The following is a 16,956-nucleotide window of genomic DNA, read 5'->3' on the forward strand; positions in this document are numbered from 1 at the left end:
ACTCAAAAATTCCCATTTCGCGCAAAGGTACCGTAGACGCGTAGCAAAAGCCCCGCCGCAAACGATACGGCGGCGCTCCCTGTACGGCGGCAATATGCAAGCGAAAGGCTATTAAAGTCCTGGCACCATCTACTAAATATCCGCTCAGGAGCGGTGTTTTTTACCCCCTTTCGGTCGGTCGGTGCTCCCGTTTTTATGGAATATTTGAAATATTTCCATTTGGCCCATTGCCAAGAATGCGAAGTGCTGGTGCTGCTGGTGCTGCTGCTGCTGCTCCTCTTCCCTCCTATGGTAGAGAATACAATAGACAATATGAAAAGGTGAAGCAACGGAGAGTAGTGTACACCATCCCATCCATTCCTTTGCCACCGTTTCTACCGGTACCGCGCTTAGTTGGTCAGCAGTAAAGTGGAAAAATCGTTGGGCATCGGGGAAGACGAACGGATCGGATCGGAAGCAACTGAAACCCCGGCACTACGGTCTCATTTGTGTCATCATCCTGTCATGCCGTGTCGCTGAGCCATTGCCATTGCATTGCAAGTTCTGTAGCGTGTGCACACGGTCGAATGGCTCGGTCGGTGGCTTGCACTTTGGCGGGCCCGACGACCCCCAGACCAGACGCTTTTGCTGCAGCTTATCGAAACGTAAATTAAATTTGTGGCTGCGGTAGACATGAGGCGATTGTTTTAGATTGAAGAATATTGCAGAAGACGATATAGCAAATGTCGTCTTACCTGTCGCGAACCGGTGGCTTGGTTGTCATCATAGCAATACTAAATGGAAAACGGCTCGATTACTGGTTAAAAAAGCAACATTCGATTATGTATACTCTGTCTATAGCTTTATATCTCATAGCACTGTACTATACTGTGGGAGGATAGGGGGGAGGAGGGCGGGGCGGGGATGGGGTTGCGATCATGCGTCCCCGAGGATTTGCTTCAAATCGTCCGGAAGACTTTTCTTCATGTTTTCCATGTGGCGTAACAGTTGCTCCCGGGTATCACGAACGTTCAGCTGCACCGGCAGGGCCGCCATCGCGCTGCTGTTGTTGCCCTGCAGCAGCGTCAGCTTGTGGCGCAACCGCAGGATCATGTCGACGATTTCCACCTCCAGCTTGCCCTTGGCCCACTCGGCCAAATTGGACTCGGAGAGGGTCTGCATGTGCAGCACCTGCAGCGTTTGTTCCAGCTCGAAGTAGCGCGTCTCGTACCAGCCCTTAAAGTTGGGCGAGCTGAAAAACCGCCGGTACAATCCCTCCCAGTCGCCCTTGCAGGTGGAGGTTAGCTGCGGGCCACACTCGTCGAGCGTGGCTAGGAAGTCTTCCTGCTTGAACGGGTGCGGCTGCGGTGCGGACCGGAAGGGCGAAATGTCCTTCTGCAGTGGCATTAGCGAGGCCATGTACCGTTCCAAGGGAATCATGAAGCTCTGCGTTAGCTCCAGCAGATGCCGCCTTAGCAGTGCGGACTGTACGGAGAGCGGCCGGTCGGTCTTGAGCCCGAGCAGAATCTTCTTGATGAACGCTTTGTCCTTTTGCACGAACGGTTTGTACTGTGTGTAGAGCCCGGGCGACGAATCCAGCAGTTTGTGGGTGATTTGTTTGATTTTGGACAATCTCGAGAGCGTCGCAGAACCGTCCGATGACCCAACCGTGCCGCCGCCGGACTGACCACCCGTCGAAGGGGTCGTTGTGAGCTGTCGTTGCAGTTGCGCTTCCGCACTGTCCTGGAGCCGTATCGTGTGGGGCCAGTGTTGCAGCGTCTTCGCGAAGAACGGGTTCGTGACGCCCAGTATGATCGCGGGATGGCCGTTCTTGTTCTGCGTAAACTCCTTGAACTCCGTATCGTGGATGGTGAAGTAGGGACGGCTTTCGGCGCAGTACGCCAGCGGGCTGATAAGGCTAGTGAGCGACTGGACCATGTGGGCGCAGTCGGTCGGCGAGGTGCCAGTGACGATGATCGGCTCGCCGGTCAGCACCAGCTCCCACAGCAAATGGATGTGAGGTAGGAACAGCTGCAAGCTGCGGAAGATGTCGATCTCGTGCACGGATGATATGGTTCGCGTTTGGTTCGGCGGCCGCCCATTGACGCCCGACTTGTTGGCCGGGTAAAGACTATCCACCGGCGAAACGAGCGTACTGTATTTGCCGTTTTGCTTCGGAATGGCCACCTCGTACACACTGCCGAGCAGATGCAGCTGGAGCGTTTCATCCGTCAGCAGCGACGGCCACTTGCACACACTGTCGCAGACAGCCTCGAGCGTAGGTTCGCCGTTGCTGAAGTAGGACGGTGCAATCACTGCGCACAGCTCGTAGAACAGATTGACGAAGGGAAGGCGTGTCAGCAGGACCAAGCTTTTCTGAAAGTAACCGCGCTTCAGGGTGGCATCCTTGATTTGGCGGAAGTACACAAAGCCCCAGAAGTGGCCCGGATCCGCACGATGCACCGGCATGCAGTGGCAGTTGAACTCCTGCAGCCCCTTGGGGAGTATGGAGTTTTCCGAGCCGGACGACACACGCAACCGGATGTGGAATTGCGAGTCTCCCATGCAGCCGGAATTCGAATCCGGGAACGCCAGATAGCAAATGTTCATCTTTTCCTGCTCCGTCAACGTCACGTGCTTGGGGTAGATAAGCTCCATCGCCTGTCCCAGTTCTAGGTCGAACGTAACCACGCAAATGCAGTGCAACCACTCGCTGAACCGATCCCAGGTGCCAACCGTCCCACCGTCGTCCGCTTCCGCCTCCTGCTCCTCGCCCTGCCGGTCAATCACCGCCGAAGGGTCGACTTCCTTACGTTTGCGCTGCTCTTGCTCCTCCTGGCCGCGCTCCATTTCGAGTATTAGGCGCTTGTGCTCGTACACGATACGATCGATCTCGTACCGCTCGAGCCGTCCCTTGTCCAGGGTGGCTTTCAGCTCAATGTTGCCCTCCACCATCACGTGCAGCACCCCGTTCAGGTCCACGTTAAACGACAGACCGACGTCTTCGAGCCCTTCGCCGAAGCTTCCCTCCAGCTGCAATCGACCCAGCGTAATATTATCACTAACAATGGCACTTTCTCCCTCGTACAGTCGGTGCACGTTGCGAAAGTTTTTCACCCGGTGGCGCACCTTTAACGGTAGCGTCGAGTTGCGGCTAATCAGTATACGCGGTGGCTCACCAACATCACCACCACCACCTTCGACATCGAGCTCTTCGCTTATCATTCCGATTGATCGTGGCACCAAATCCCACCAGAGCAGATCCTGAATGGCGCACGATTTATCCCCGCTCAGTATGCCGGCGGCTATGGCCGTTCCGACGACCACCGCTTCGTCCGAATTGACCGAGCTGCTGAGCGACCGACGGTCGAAGAATTCGCTCAGCATTATCTGCACCCGGGGAATGCGCGACGACTCGCCCACCAGCATAATCTCGTGCATCGCAAACCGATCCTTCCGGGCGCGCCGCAGTGCCGTCTCCACGTGCAGAATCACACGCTCGAACAGATCCTTGCACAGTTCGTCCACGTTGTCTTTCGTGAGCGTCGAGCTGAGCTTGTGGCCATCGAGCAGGTCGTCAATCTCCACCGTCACCTGACTGGTGTAGGACAGCGTGCGCTTGGCCTGTTCGCATGTTTTGCGCAGCTTGCGCATCGCAATACAATCGCGCGTAATATCAAGCGACTGTGTGTCCTGCAGCTCCTTCACGAAGTAGTCCACCAACCGTTTGTCGATGTCCACCCCGCCCAGCCTGGTGTCGCCGGAGCTGGCCTTCACCTGGAACACTCCGTTGTAGATGGTGACGATCGAAACGTCCAGGAAGCCACCGCCAAACGAGCACACCAGCACATACTGTTCACCGATAAGCTTCTTGTTAATGCCGATAGAAATGGCCGCTGCCGTCGGCTCGTTGATAAGCCGCAGCACCGTCAATCCGGCAATCGTGGCCGCATCCAGCACGGCTTGCCGCTGCCCATCCGAGAACTGTGCCGGCACGGCAACAACGGCACACGTCACGGGCTCGCCGAGCTGCCGTTCGACCATCGAGCGCAAGTGGGCCAGTATAATGCCGCAGATTTCCTCCGGCTGGTAGCACTTGGTTTCACCCTTGAACTGGACCTGCAGTCCGCCTTCCTTTTTGTGCCGACCGAGAATGCGCTTCACCTCTATCACACAGTTCGCCGGATCAGTGTCGGCTTGCGCCAGCGCTTCCTCGCCCACAAGCCGTCCCTTCTCGGTGAACGCGACCACCGACGGGATGCGATGGTTACCGCACTCATTGGCAATGATTTCGAACTTGCCATTCCGGTAAATACCTACGCTCGAGAAGCTGGTACCGAAATCGATTCCTATCGCAACCGTCGATCCGGACGATGGGGCAGTCCCAGTGCCGGCAGCGGTCGTTTCCGGCGAGGAAATGTTCCGTTTCGGTGAAGTCATTGCTGCTGCGGCTGACCGAACGAGCCCCTGTACACGACTGTATCACTCGCGATGATGATCACTGCTACTGGGATGGGCTAATCGAGGCAAGCATTCCCGTTGAGGCACCGCCTAGGAAATTCGATCTTTCTCTCTAATCTGATGTCCCTGGGGAGCGGAAGAAATAATTAAATCTCATTAAACCATGTGCTGATAAGTGCGCCGCTCAGTCGAACTGATTACAGCCTTTGCCATCGTCACGCACGGCTTGCTTTGAACCGCGGGCACCGCCACCACCACCGTACAACCCCTTTAGCCTTTGCACACAACCGTTTTGACATTTGCTGCCGACCAAAACATAAACAAACGAGTCTTTTCCGTCTTCCCGACTGCTGCTGCAGCTCTCCGTTGCCCTCGCTACACTGACACAAAGGGCAGCATAAAGAGGCAGCACCAGCTGTGTTTCACGAGTTGTGGCTCGGCTGTGGCTGTGGCGTAACGGGTGGACAGACAATAGAATGCTTTCAGAGTGGTGGGAACTTTCTGCACGCACAGCATACATACCTGCCATAGGGGAGGGGGTTGTTCGTGTCGCTGCTGGCTGGTGGGAAGCTATTGGAAGCTGGAACTGGAGTTCTTGCGAATATGCTCTGCTTATGCTGTACTTTTCTGCAAGCAAACCGAACGGCAGACCGATTTGCACATAGAAAATTGGATGGATCGCCCGAGAGAACAAAGCTGTCCAAACACCACTTTCACCTTCAGGCAGTACACTGGCAGGGAAATGCACACAAACACACACTCATACACTTCACGAACCAATCCAACACAAATCGCACTCAACAGTATAACATGATTTAACTACTTTCCTAACAACACTGCAGCATTGCTCAATCATACTCAAATCGGCTGCACAAACAAGAACTGGTTCGATGAACGGCCAAGGCAGCAAAGTTTCTTCTATCGTTGCGAATATCCGATTTTCAGCGCAGTCGCACCAGCCGCGCAAGACGTTTGGTGCGCGTTTATACCGTGTACAGTGTGGCCAGATTTTTTTTTGGCAGATTTCGGTAGGAGCACTCCAAACTACAAAAACCGTCACAACTGCCTGAAAAAAAAAAACGGTTTTTTCATGCAAAAAAAAAAACTGAAATTATTCTCGGCATAACATTTTTGTGAATTTTTCAAAAACCGGGTTTTCCATACAAACGCATGCTTTTGAATTGAACTGTCAGCCAACTATCGAGCATTCTACTAAAAAGCATGCCAACTAAAAATCGTTCAACTATTTAAATGATTTGGGAAATGGTTTTTATGACTTTTCGGTGAGTATTATGAAAAAATCTGTGATTTTCGGTTGGATAAATGAAAAATCGGTAGTTTTAGGGTGGTCATCTGTGAATCGGTAGACGTAAAAAACATCGATAGGAATACAGATAAATCGGTATTTCTGGTCACTCTAACCGTGTGCTTCAGTGCTAGCGCTCGGTGCGATTCACCATCGAAGAGGGCCACCCATACGTGTAAATGCCGCTTTCGTTTCCGAGAATTAACCCTTACGTAGCGGAAGCGACAAGCGTACCCTTTCCGAGAAGGAAATCGGTTAAAATAAAACTGTTTTTTCGTTTTTTGAAATCTGTTTTCTTGTTTCGTTTTTCGTTCGTTTTTCACAGGTATGGTAGCCCACATCATAGCCGATCACAATCGGTCAAAACTCCAGGAAGCAGAGCTTCAGGCCGTCCAAATCAATTATGCCTGCCACAGCAGCGTTCCAGGTAGGTGGAATTGTAGTTTCTCCCACAAGCGATCAGATTAGCTAATTTTTCCAACGCTCCCCACCGTCCCTCTAGAGTGGCTTCCATGCCCAACACAGGCGTCGAAGAGGAGTACTACAGACTGAGGCATTTTTCCATCACTGGCAAAGGTGTCGTGAATCGGGGCGATTCGTTGAAAAGTAGGCGAAGCAAATCAAACAACAGCGTGGCCAGTTCAAACTCTAGGTAAATGCATGAAACTAAGTTAAGCGTGTAAGCATCCTGGCAACGTCCTGGCAACACAGCATCGAAACCGGATTTATCGAAGTTCTACCGTTGCCACACCAGGCGACAGTTTGTCCGTAAAAAGTGGATAAAAGCTGTTTGTAGTTTAAGTTTTAATGAACCAATTACGCCAAACTGAGGCACACACAACATGGTGTGCGTGTGTGTGTGTGTAGCCAATAATAAGCTACACACATGGACCTGGTTGGCACTGCTATTGCTCTGGCTGGCACTCGAAACTCTGACCCATTTCCATTCCACTCTATTTTATTACAGTACTGAACATTTAACTCCTGCCGCCGGTGCCGTGGCCGCCGGCTCCGCTCGAACGTCGGCAACGTGCAGCTTAGCATCCAGCCGAGAGAGCAGCACCTCTAATCCGGCATCGGGACCGTACAAGTAAGGCGGAGGGGCACGAGTTTTTGGTCGCCAACTAGTGTGTAACACGTGTGTATACGTTTCTATTCTAGGGTGCTGATGCTGGGTGGACCAGCCGTAGGGAAAAGCTCATTAGTGTCGCAATTCATGACATCGGAATACCTGCATGCGTATGATACTAGCATAGGTAAGCGTATGTTGCATTGTTTATGCATATCCACTACTTTTTACTAGAACACTTGCATCCTGGACTTTTAACTAATTTGATTCCGTTACAATGCTATTGCTACAACGTCCAAACTGTGTACAACAACAGCGCACAGGACGTTTTAAAAGCAATCGATTTTCCATTAGGGAATAACACCTACTACGTACGCAATGGGTCGGAGCGCACGATGACATGGTTCCACAAAATGGGCATACATGTTTGCATTAATGTTTCGGACATGCCAAACCAACAACCATGCGTCCCACGGCCCACCGGTTGGCAATGGTACGCAATGGCGGGCGGCGAAAGCCGCACATGGTGCACATAATGGGTTGAAGCGTAATGAAACTGTCAACAGCACCTTGCGAATCGTCAATATTCGAGAGAGAGAGGATAATGGGCCTCGTAGGGCCAACTCGTGTTCAATTAGTTGCTGGAAACGCCTGCATTGCCGGTTGCGATCGAATGAGAATAATGGCTTTTCATCGTTACATGTTCCGATCATGCCATTGTCGTTGAGTTTTGATGGCCGCGGACAGTATTCTTTTTTTTTGCGATTCAATTTTCGCTACAGAGTTTTTGGAAAATCTTCAACAACACACAGCAACATTGTGGTTCGTGCTGCATGAAGTTCCATTATTTGATGGAGTTGCACAAGAAGAGCTCTTACACCACTTTGCAGCTTGTTTGTCGTGATGAAATTAATTGCTTTGCATCATCAATATGTCACTCAAAAGCCGGTAATTTCCGTCGAAGAAAATCAATTTCCTCTCTGCCGCAGAGAGTAAGCTACACGGCCCCTTAACCCGGTGACAAACATCCCGGCAACAGGGCCAACCGGGCCGGTACAATACGTAACGCAATGTGTATGTCTGTAAACGGGACATCCGCGCGGATGGAACCAATGTCGAGCTGTCCTTCGATCGGAGCCAAAAGGACTTAATTAAATTTCCTTCTTTATTCCGCAACGAGGCCGCACGCGTAGATCACCTTGGCGCGAGTGCTGATTTAATATTGGTCACTAGTGCTTCCCGTGTCGTCAGGTCAGGATGGTCGGTGTGCTCTTTATCGCCTGTCCCTTGAATGTTTCGCTTACAACGCTCTTTACCCTCCTCTAGCCATCATCCATTAATGTTGGGGATGCGCGCGTCAGCTGCAATGGCTCGCCATCAACCTTCAACAGCGCCCGGTGAAATGGCCGGACATTGCTGACACCTGCACTTTCCCATTGTGTGGAGCTTTTCAGCGGTGCTCATCACCTTGAACCACAATGAAATATGTTTCATCGATTCATCAACCAACCAACCAACCAACCAACCAACCAACCAACCAACGGCCATTGTGCTGTGGCTGTGGCGATGCTTACGGTGCAGTGGCAACAGAAGACATTGTTTGGCATTGACAATAGCCTGATGGTGTTGGAAGGAAGTAAATGCAATTATTTGTAAAAGATAAGCTCTCTTTCTGCACTGCGTCGTATTCTCGCATGATGCTGCTGCCATGCAGTTATTGAATTGAAAAGCTTTTTACTGTTCCATTCTCGAGTGGCGTGTGGCGGGTGGCGCAATAAACGATTTTTGCTCCTGACTGCCCACTCCTGGTTCGTTTTGGGCAGTATCATACTGTTTTCTGGATGCTGTTTATTGCTGTCATCTAACTCATAACATTACACTCATTTATAATAACGATCCGAGCCGGCATAAACCCCCGTTATTGGAAGAACATTGTTTAATAAGCTGTCCATTCATAGAGTGCACATGATGATTTCGATAAAAATATAATAAAACCATGCACATCTGCCCTCCTCTTCCCTGGGATGTGGTTTAATTAATTTTGCTCCCTTTCCGTCTTCTCTTTTCCAAAGATGATGATTCGGGCGAAAAAACGGTTTCCGTGCTGCTCAGTGGAGAAGAATCCGAGCTGACGTTCATCGACCACAGTTACTCCGAGATGGCGGTAAGTATGGATGGGAAGAAGTTGTTTTGCCGACATCCTTCTCCTCCTTCTCCTCCTCGTTACCCTGCTGCTTCATGTCGTTTTTCCTCTAAATTGTTGCATTTTATAGCCCGAAAATTGCATGTCTACGTACGACCCGCACGGCTATTGTGTGATATATTCGTCGACGGACAAGGAAACGTTTCTCATAGCGGAGCGCATTCTGCAAATCCTTTGGACGACGGAAAACATCGCCCAAAAGGCAGTGATACTGGTGGCCAACAAGGCAGACCTGGCACGGTGTCGGGTGGTAACGTCGGATGGTACGTTCATTCCGATCGGATTGGAGTCATTGGATGGGTCAGAGTGTCAACAAGCTAATCATATTCTCCTCCTCCCAACAGAGGGCAAAGCAATGGCCACACAGTACGATTGCAAATTCATCGAAACATCCGTCGGAATCAATCACAATGTGGACGAGTTGCTGGTGGGTCTTCTCTCCCAGATACGATTGAAGTTGGAAAATCCGGAAAAATCAAGGTACTTAGGCAAGCGGCGGAGTTTTCGATCGAATTAGAATTGTATTAATAAACAACCTGTCGTCTGTTTGTAGGGATCTGTTCCGGAAACGATCTATTCGTAAATCGAAACGTCGAGCCTGTTCGCCGTTGGGTGGTGCCATCTGTCTGGCCGGCATCGGTGGCAGCACCAATCCCAGCACTCCAGTTTCTGGCCCACCGGCTAGTGGAGGCGGCTTCGTCGACACTCCGCCGGGAAGTGCGCACAGCAGGTAAGGACGGGGGTAGCAGATACTTTCCGGGTGGTGGGTACGGTAGTAATGGTAGAATTCTTCTCTTGTTTATTCTCTCTCCCGCCCCCGCGTGCATCAGTCCCAGGAAGTATCGAGGATCGCGAACATCCGCTAGCCTCAAGGTGAAAGGGTTGCTCGGACGCGTTTGGGCTCGTGATTCGAAATCCAAGAGTTGTGAAAATTTGCACGTGCTGTAAATTACCTTCATCAACTCTCACTTTCGTCTCGCTAAACGGGCACGGGAAAGCGCAGCGCAACTCAATCGAACGCGGGCAGGATCACATCCCGAGATCCCCGTCCTTGGCTCGATTGGTTTGCTCTGTTGCTGAGCGATACGAACGAGTGTGCACCACAAAAAGAGAAGCAGCAAAACAGCACTGGATGGTGTCCCCTTCCCCAACGGAGGGACCTCATACAAGTGCTGCGAATGAGTGATTCCATGAGGAGAGACAACCAACTGCTACACTGTTCCGGTGTAATCCGCTGTCCTTAAGTTAACTCTAAGTCTTCATTGCACATGTTGATCGTTTCCCTCCCGTTTGACCCCCCCCCCTCTCCCCTTTCTTCCCATTCATAAATGTAGCCGCGCGCGCGCGCACTATACGCGCACTATATCAATGTATTTCAAACATTCGAAAGTAAGAGTTTAGCGACAAGTGTTTTCGTCTTAAAGTTCCTATAAAGTGTGTGCAACCTAAATCGCGCAAATATCCTTCATGAGGGACACAGTTTCCGGGAGATCGTGTGCTGCCCCTCCAGACAGGATCATGGCCCACGCTCAAAGATCACGCTCACGAAAGGCTAATTCTGTTGTGCTCTCTTCTTACCTTATCTTACTATTCATAGTATTCCTCAGACTGGTTCAAACACTATCTAGAGCTATCTTATTCCAGTGCTTGTTGCATGCTCACAATTTTTGCAATAGTGAGTTTTTTTTTGACCATTTTGCTGCGAGGAATCTACAATGAAAGCGCTACTTAAACAGGTAAACAGGAATGTAGGTAACATAGTAGTGCGGCTGACGATGAAAGAATGATTATCGCAAGCACCCTTTCCAAATCAACGACGAAATCGAACCACTAAAGCTCACTCAAGCGATAGTAGCAGAGCTGGTTGGAGCTGGTGGTAAAAGTGCCTTTTCTCAGTTGCCCCTTTGATGGTATGATTGGTTCGGGTTTTGCACCTGTTTTGCTTCGAATGTTTTTACTTGTGAATATAAATTACAATTAATCCCTACACACCCTACACACCCTACAGCCAAGTTGGATAGCTTATCAGCTTTTTCCAGTATGAGAATAGTTTCGAATTTCGAACGATCACCTCGGTACCCAAACATCATGCGATTGATCGCACACAACGAACGGCAACATGCTAGAGTCAGAGGAGTGATAGGAGTTTCGATTCAAGCAAGCAATCTGAATCTTTCGCATTAGGCGAATTTGCAATGTTTGTTACTACCGTTTTCCCGATTTGCCATCAGCCATAATAGCTACTGGTAGAAAGATGAATTTCAATTACAATTTACTTCTCTTCCTGTTTTGTTCATACCGAATACAAGCGAATTGTAACGCTTATAAGAGATTACAAAGTTTTACTAGAGCAATAATAGTTCGTTTTGCATTCGTCCGAGTTAATTGTTACCTTCGTAAGACAGACAGAATGGTAAAATATTTCATCAACAATGTATATGACAAAAAAACAAGCGCCAATGCGCCAAATTGACCAAATATGAATCAGAATACACCACAGAAGTTATCGGTAGTGGAACGGAGGGGAGGAGAGATAGTATAACATTTTGGTATTAAACTGCATGATTATAATATTGAGAACATTTTGTATCGTCGCCAAACATTCTGGTAGCAGGCACACGCGTACAATACAGTTCGAAGTATTTCGTAAATATCATTCGAGTCCCATGGCTTCCTCTCCTTTCTCATGTGGGTAGAGAGTTATAATGTGTAGTGTTGTAGTAGGAAGCGGATGTGAGCGTTTTGAAGCAATTACATGCACACAAACAGACACACACAGTACCATTTCCTAGCCCAGTCCTGCCTTGTTTTTTGTAGAGCGTATTTGCCATTGAGCATGATGATAGAGAAAATCAACATAATAGAGGGTAAAGTTTTTTACAATGGAATCAAACCAGAATGTAACGTTGTTCCCACAATACATTACTATACACACATAAAGAGAGAGAAGAGAACAAGAGAGCGTCGAACAACAGTTTTGCAATATGATAAATAATCGATCGCATTAACATGAGACATGATTATAAAGATACAAGAGATAAAAGAAAATAGGTAAAACTAGTTCACAATAGATTTTTTTCGATAGCATTTTTACACAGTACCAAAATTTAACGATCAAAAAAGGTTTACAATTGCTCGCGCTAGGTAAAAACAGCCCAGTACATAGATCAATAAATGCATACGCAGAAAAACATACACAACAAAAACGAACTTACATATGTCAGGAAACGACGTGCATAGCAAACATACGCAAAGATCACATAAGGAAAGGAGTGACCGCGCGTGATTAAAATACGCAGCTAAATGCAAAAGGGTACAATAATGAATAGTAGGCGCCGCTCTAGTTGCACGCCAAATCTTAATATTGAGACAGTATCAAAAGCAATCGTAAAATATGTATCAATGGAGCAGCACGGTGAGAAAGAGAGGAAGGAAAGAGAGAGAGAGTTGATGTTTTTCTCTTTGTCGTCGTCATCCCTTTCGTCATTAAATCCATATTCTCCGGAAGGGGGGTGTTGGCGTGTTTAGATGTACGCACACACACCATTGATGCACAAGATCAACCGCGATCATCATTCCGTTTATGCGTCCCGTTCCGTGTTCCGACGCGCTCTAGAGTAGCTTATTGTTTTGCTTTGATTTAAACGTTACACGCGAATGCGACAATTAGCGTATGCGCATCAGGGTGGACGGGTGTAAGCAATATAGTTCAATATTGTTGTTTTATAATCACTCAGCGGTTTATGGTGTTTCCTAAGCACAATCGTGTAATCATTTCATTCATTATTATGTCGCGTGTACGCACCATTGGAACACAATAGGGATGTGGAGCGCAATCAAATGTCGCACAGCATTATTATCTGAATGTGATTTGTACTATATGTGGACAAACAGGACCGTGCACAGATTCAAAAAACACACACAACTTTAGCCGTTGTCGTTCCGTTTTCCGTTAGTGTACTCTCCTTAAGAGGGGAACATTGTGTTAAGCAGAAAATGTCGCCAGTCGACCAGTCAGTCGGTCATTCGGGTAAAGGTGCGATAAGAAGAATGATATAATGATTGCGCTGACACGATATGGTAGATAGATAGGGAAGCAATAGAGCAAACAACAATTCCAATGCTGTTGGGTGCATTATGCAGCGAATCTTGTTGGGTCCAGCAAACAAAGCAAAGAAACATATAAACCTTCACTCTTTAACACACATCATGATTCTTGCTGTTTCTAAAATAAAGTTTAAGATGTAAAAGTATTTGATTGATCAACACTATCAAGTAATATATATATATCAAGTATATCAAGTAATATATATATATATATATAAAGCATTACCGGCTGAATCCTTACAGGACAACATAGGCACTCTTCTGATTTGAAAGAAAAGCTCATGCGAAATTAGTTTCATCCGTACATCGTTTGCTATTTAATGCATTGTAATTGTTGTAACAGTACAGTAGGTAAGGTATTTCATACAAATCTACTCGATCTATTCAGTACGCTTCTTAAATATATGTCTCTTTCATATATGATCGTTAAAACATCATGAATAATAATGCTCTCTGCTTCTATCTCGTGCGCATTCGAGCGAGGAAAAAAATTAATCAACAATTCAATGCCTAATTCAACGTAATACCAGCAAATGACGCCTCTATCCCTGCGTCGGTCGATTCCATTCGGCTGCGAATGTGAGCCAGCGTGTTTTGGTAATGCATCTCGATTTGCTTCGTCTCCTCCGTGGGCTCCAGGTTCGGAAGCTCTTCGTTGATTTTGGCTATCAACTGTGAAATTGTGAAACAAAATCGTCACCGAACGGTCGTGCCTGATAAATTCCCACAGCACACAACTTACCTGATTGAGCATCGATACGGTGATTTGCGTATTGCCGCGGGTGAAATAGAAAATGTAATGATTCAACAGCTCTACGTACAGCTGTAGCTGTACGCCAACGTCCAAACACTGGGATGCTATCTTGGCCGCCTTCTTCAAACATTCTAGTGTACGTTTCTCGTCACGCAGCTCTTGTCCATTTTGCCTGTAACGGGACGACAGTGCAAGAGGTTAAAGATGTGTATTTTTAAGAGCACTCTCTCTCCCTTATTTGTCCATTCACTTACTTTCCACTCCAAAAGAGACTGGCGCATGTAACCACGGCTCTGCATTGGTCGGGTTTTTTGAGCAGCTTCGACGCGGCCAGGGCACAGCTCGTGCGCAGCGGTTCTGCGTTTTCCTCCGTAAAGCAAGTCATTTGTTCGACGGTTGAAATGATCAGCGTAATGGCTGCAAACTGTGACTTGGAGTCTGAAATTTCATCCTCATACAGAGAAAAGGCCTGAAAGAAAAACACGTCAATACACACGATTCGCGTTGAAAGCCGCAGCAGGGAGAATGACCTTACCTGTGTCATGAAATCGTACGCAACAGCTTCGTGATTGGTGTACGCAATCTGGCCGATGCAAAGTGCCCCTTGCAGGTACATGCGCAGCGCCAACTCGGGCAGTTCCGACTTTGCCAGCACGGCAATGGTGCTGTGGCAGAATTGTAGGATTTTCTGACACTTTTTGTCCCACATTTCATCTTCTGCCGCGATCGACTTGTACTTGTACGCCAGCTGGTACGCTTGGAACACGAGCGGCGGCAGCACGTACCGAATGCGATGCTGTCCGCCGGTGCCAAAGTGTTTGCGGGCAGCGATTAATATTTTGTACTGCGTGTCCGGATCGTCCGAGCGCAACAGATGCACGAATCGGCCCACAATACCCTGATCTTCGGCAAAGTCTTCCATGTTGGCCCGGACGTCCGCCGGTTGATCGTCTTGATCGCGGATCAGAGGCGATATGATCGTTAGCACGCTGTCCACCTGTTCGGCCGTCGGCACCAGCGTTTCATTTTCCAGCACATTCATCACGATGTACAGCGCGAGCGCTTTGCGCGAGGTGTAGTCGAACTTTTCCAAAAGCGGCGTAAAGAACTTTAGCTGCAGAATCGTCAGAATGTTGTTGTAGAAATCGACGCACAATCTCAGCAGGCGCGACAGCTCCTGGTTCACCGACAGGGAATGTGAAATGCTAGAAAAGAAGGGAAAGAAGAAGAAGACACCGTTATTGTCAGCCCTCGTTGTCGTTGCCCTCTTTGCGCCCTCTACGCTTACTTTGATAGCTTTAACCGATCCAAAATTTGGGCCGTTGTTTCGAGCACCTTGTCGACGTAGTCCACCCGGTCGGGATACACCTTTTGGGCCAGACTGACGAGCGCTACCTGCAGCGAGACCGTGTCCTCCATCGGCATGTCCGTGCGCAATTGCACTATATTGGCTATCTGCGTGCTGAGCACCTCAAACAGCTGCACCTCGGCTGGGATGGCAGAAATGATTTCCGTAGTTCCGGCCGATGTCTGTGTGACCTTTCCGTTCCGCTGATTGTACAGTGCCAGCCGATCGATGAGCGAAATAATGATATTCTTCACGTTCACGCCCGGCTGCAGCTGGGCACAGGACTTGAGGAATGGGTCGAGCGTCTGCAGATGAAACTCGTCCGGAAACACCTGAATAATGCACTCCATCAGATATTCCTGGGCGATCGCGTCACGGCAGCTAACCACCTGCTCCAAAATGCCGGGCAGGATGAGCCGCTGGTAGATGTCGAGCGTGGCCGATTCGAGCTGGGACAGCCGGACCAGATTGGTGCCAACCAAAATCTTCAGCTCCTCCCGTTCCTTCTCCCGGCGAGCCCTTTCGCTCGAATGGCCCTGGTGCTGGATTCGCACCCACAGCTTGTTCATCTCGGCAAAGTTGGTCAGCACAAAGTCGATCGCATCGATCACTGTGCCCTCGTTCTCGTCCCCGGACGCACCTACGTGCATCGTGTCCGGCAGGATGTTGCGCGTACACTGCAGCAGATAGTTGCGCAGAAACAACCCCCGCAAGGGATGCTGTACGCCACGACACATTTCCACCAGATCCTTCAGAATGCTGCGCTTCAGCGCACTGTTCGTCTTGATGTACACCAAACCGACCGTAATGAGCAGGTAGAGCCGCGGCACGATATTGCCCGCGTACTGCACATGCTCGTACAGATCCGGCACCTTACGGCCCTTCTGAAACTCGTCCAGCAGATAGTGCTCGAAGTGCCGCAGCTCGTCCGTGATGGCCATGTACAGCTCGTAGTAGCTTTTGGGCGACAGCAGCGATGTACGCAGCTCCCCGAGCATGGTCGAGGCGCAGCGCATTGCCTCCATTAGCCGGTCCTTGTCCAGGAAGCGCTTCATCTGGAAGGACTGTGCTCGCACCACCGTCATCGCTTCGGTGAGCAGCTTGTCCTGCTCATCGACAGAGTTTATCGGCGTTTGAGGCTGCAGTGGCAGATAAAACGATTCAATTAGTGTGTGGGGAAGCGAACGGCCGCTCACTCACGCCCGGCTAATGGCGGAAGAAGGGTTGGGTGATATGAATCACAGGCTTTTCGGTGAAGTGAACAACAACCTGCGACGATTGCCGATACAGTGCCGAGTTGTCCAAATTGGCCGAATTCCAAAGGTACATGATGCCAAAGCAAAGTGTTTTGGGGACTGGCTTGTGTTTTCGACCGGCGAAAGGTTTGCGATGTTTACGAGGACGTTTTGCAGTTAGCACTATCGGGGGAGGGGGCGGGACACTAGGTGGGAATGTGATTATAACCGATTTGCACTTACCATTATTTATTATCTATCCACTCTTTATTATCTTGACTGCTGCTTCTTCTGTAATAGAGGTTCTTATTTGCTTTCCTCTCGGAGCATTTGACAGTTCTCGGCAAAGTGGGAGAAAACACACACACACACACCTTCGCGAGTGAGCCGCTTGACGAAACTGTCAACTTCATACATGGTGCCGTTGCTTTGCGACCGTGCTCCGACTACGGGTTCGTTGAAACGATTGAAATTTGAAATGACCGTTAACATAA

The 16,956-nt window shown here is 49.1% G+C and overlaps 3 protein-coding genes across 15 annotated transcripts in view; 1 reads left to right on the top strand and 2 right to left on the bottom strand.

Moving 5' to 3' along the window:
- The window catches only part of LOC121592872 (mucin-5AC), a 48,426-nt gene extending 36,097 nt beyond the window's left edge, over nt 1-12,329 (top strand). For all 10 annotated transcript variants that reach the window (XM_041914723.1, XM_041914731.1, XM_041914732.1 and 7 more), the window contains 9 exons: nt 6,072-6,173; nt 6,249-6,398; nt 6,714-6,836; nt 6,908-7,002; nt 8,888-8,979; nt 9,089-9,281; nt 9,363-9,498; nt 9,572-9,748; nt 9,849-12,329. In XM_041914723.1, the coding sequence (XP_041770657.1) occupies nt 6,072-6,173; nt 6,249-6,398; nt 6,714-6,836; nt 6,908-7,002; nt 8,888-8,979; nt 9,089-9,281; nt 9,363-9,498; nt 9,572-9,748; nt 9,849-9,966 (1,186 nt within the window). In that variant the 3' untranslated portion in view covers nt 9,967-12,329. The remainder of the gene's footprint in view (nt 1-6,071; nt 6,174-6,248; nt 6,399-6,713; nt 6,837-6,907; nt 7,003-8,887; nt 8,980-9,088; nt 9,282-9,362; nt 9,499-9,571; nt 9,749-9,848) is intronic.
- LOC121592871 lies at nt 794-5,460 on the bottom strand. 3 transcript variants are annotated; one of them, XM_041914720.1, is made up of 2 exons: nt 4,963-5,460; nt 794-4,566 (listed from the first exon to the last, which is right to left on the bottom strand). In XM_041914720.1, exon 2 carries the CDS (start codon nt 4,417-4,419, stop codon nt 916-918), a length of 3,504 nt encoding a protein of 1,167 aa, XP_041770654.1. In that variant the 5' UTR covers nt 4,420-4,566; nt 4,963-5,460; the 3' UTR covers nt 794-915. The 3 variants fall into 3 exon arrangements, with proteins under 3 accessions (XP_041770654.1, XP_041770656.1, XP_041770655.1); XM_041914722.1 differs by lacking the exon at nt 4,963-5,460 and adding an exon at nt 4,729-4,801; XM_041914721.1 differs by lacking the exon at nt 4,963-5,460 and adding an exon at nt 4,664-4,763.
- A 1,089-nt stretch (nt 12,330-13,418) lies between the features above and the next one.
- LOC121592876 (vacuolar protein sorting-associated protein 35) lies at nt 13,419-16,799 on the bottom strand. Of its 2 annotated transcripts, none has more exons than XM_041914737.1 (6): nt 16,706-16,799; nt 15,168-16,366; nt 14,415-15,084; nt 14,134-14,348; nt 13,868-14,051; nt 13,419-13,797 (listed from the first exon to the last, which is right to left on the bottom strand). In XM_041914737.1, the coding sequence occupies exons 1-6, from the start codon at nt 16,706-16,708 to the stop codon at nt 13,636-13,638; spliced, it is 2,433 nt and encodes an 810-aa protein (XP_041770671.1). In that variant the 5' UTR covers nt 16,709-16,799; the 3' UTR covers nt 13,419-13,635. The 2 variants fall into 2 exon arrangements, with proteins under 2 accessions (XP_041770671.1, XP_041770670.1); XM_041914736.1 differs by lacking the exon at nt 16,706-16,799 and adding an exon at nt 16,497-16,692.
- Nucleotides 16,800-16,956: the final 157 nt, after the last annotated feature.

The sequence above is a fragment of the Anopheles merus genome, chromosome 2L, assembly GCF_017562075.2.
Source record: "Anopheles merus strain MAF chromosome 2L, AmerM5.1, whole genome shotgun sequence".
NCBI lineage: Eukaryota > Metazoa > Arthropoda > Insecta > Diptera > Culicidae > Anopheles > Anopheles merus.

Bases quoted from the DNA above. Each gene is read 5' to 3' on its own strand.
- LOC121592871 (XM_041914720.1), bottom strand. From the start codon at position 4,419: ATGACTTCACCGAAACGGAACATTTCCTCGCCGGAAACGACCGCTGCC.
- LOC121592876 (XM_041914736.1), bottom strand. From the start codon at position 16,556: ATGTACCTTTGGAATTCGGCCAATTTGGACAACTCGGCACTGTATCGG. The intron at 15,085-15,167 runs GTAAGCGTAGAG...CTTCTTTTCTAG, and splicing joins GATCGGTTAAAGCTATCAAA to CATTTCACATTCCCTGTCGG. The intron at 14,349-14,414 runs GTAAGGTCATTC...TTTTTCTTTCAG, and splicing joins CGTACGATTTCATGACACAG to GCCTTTTCTCTGTATGAGGA.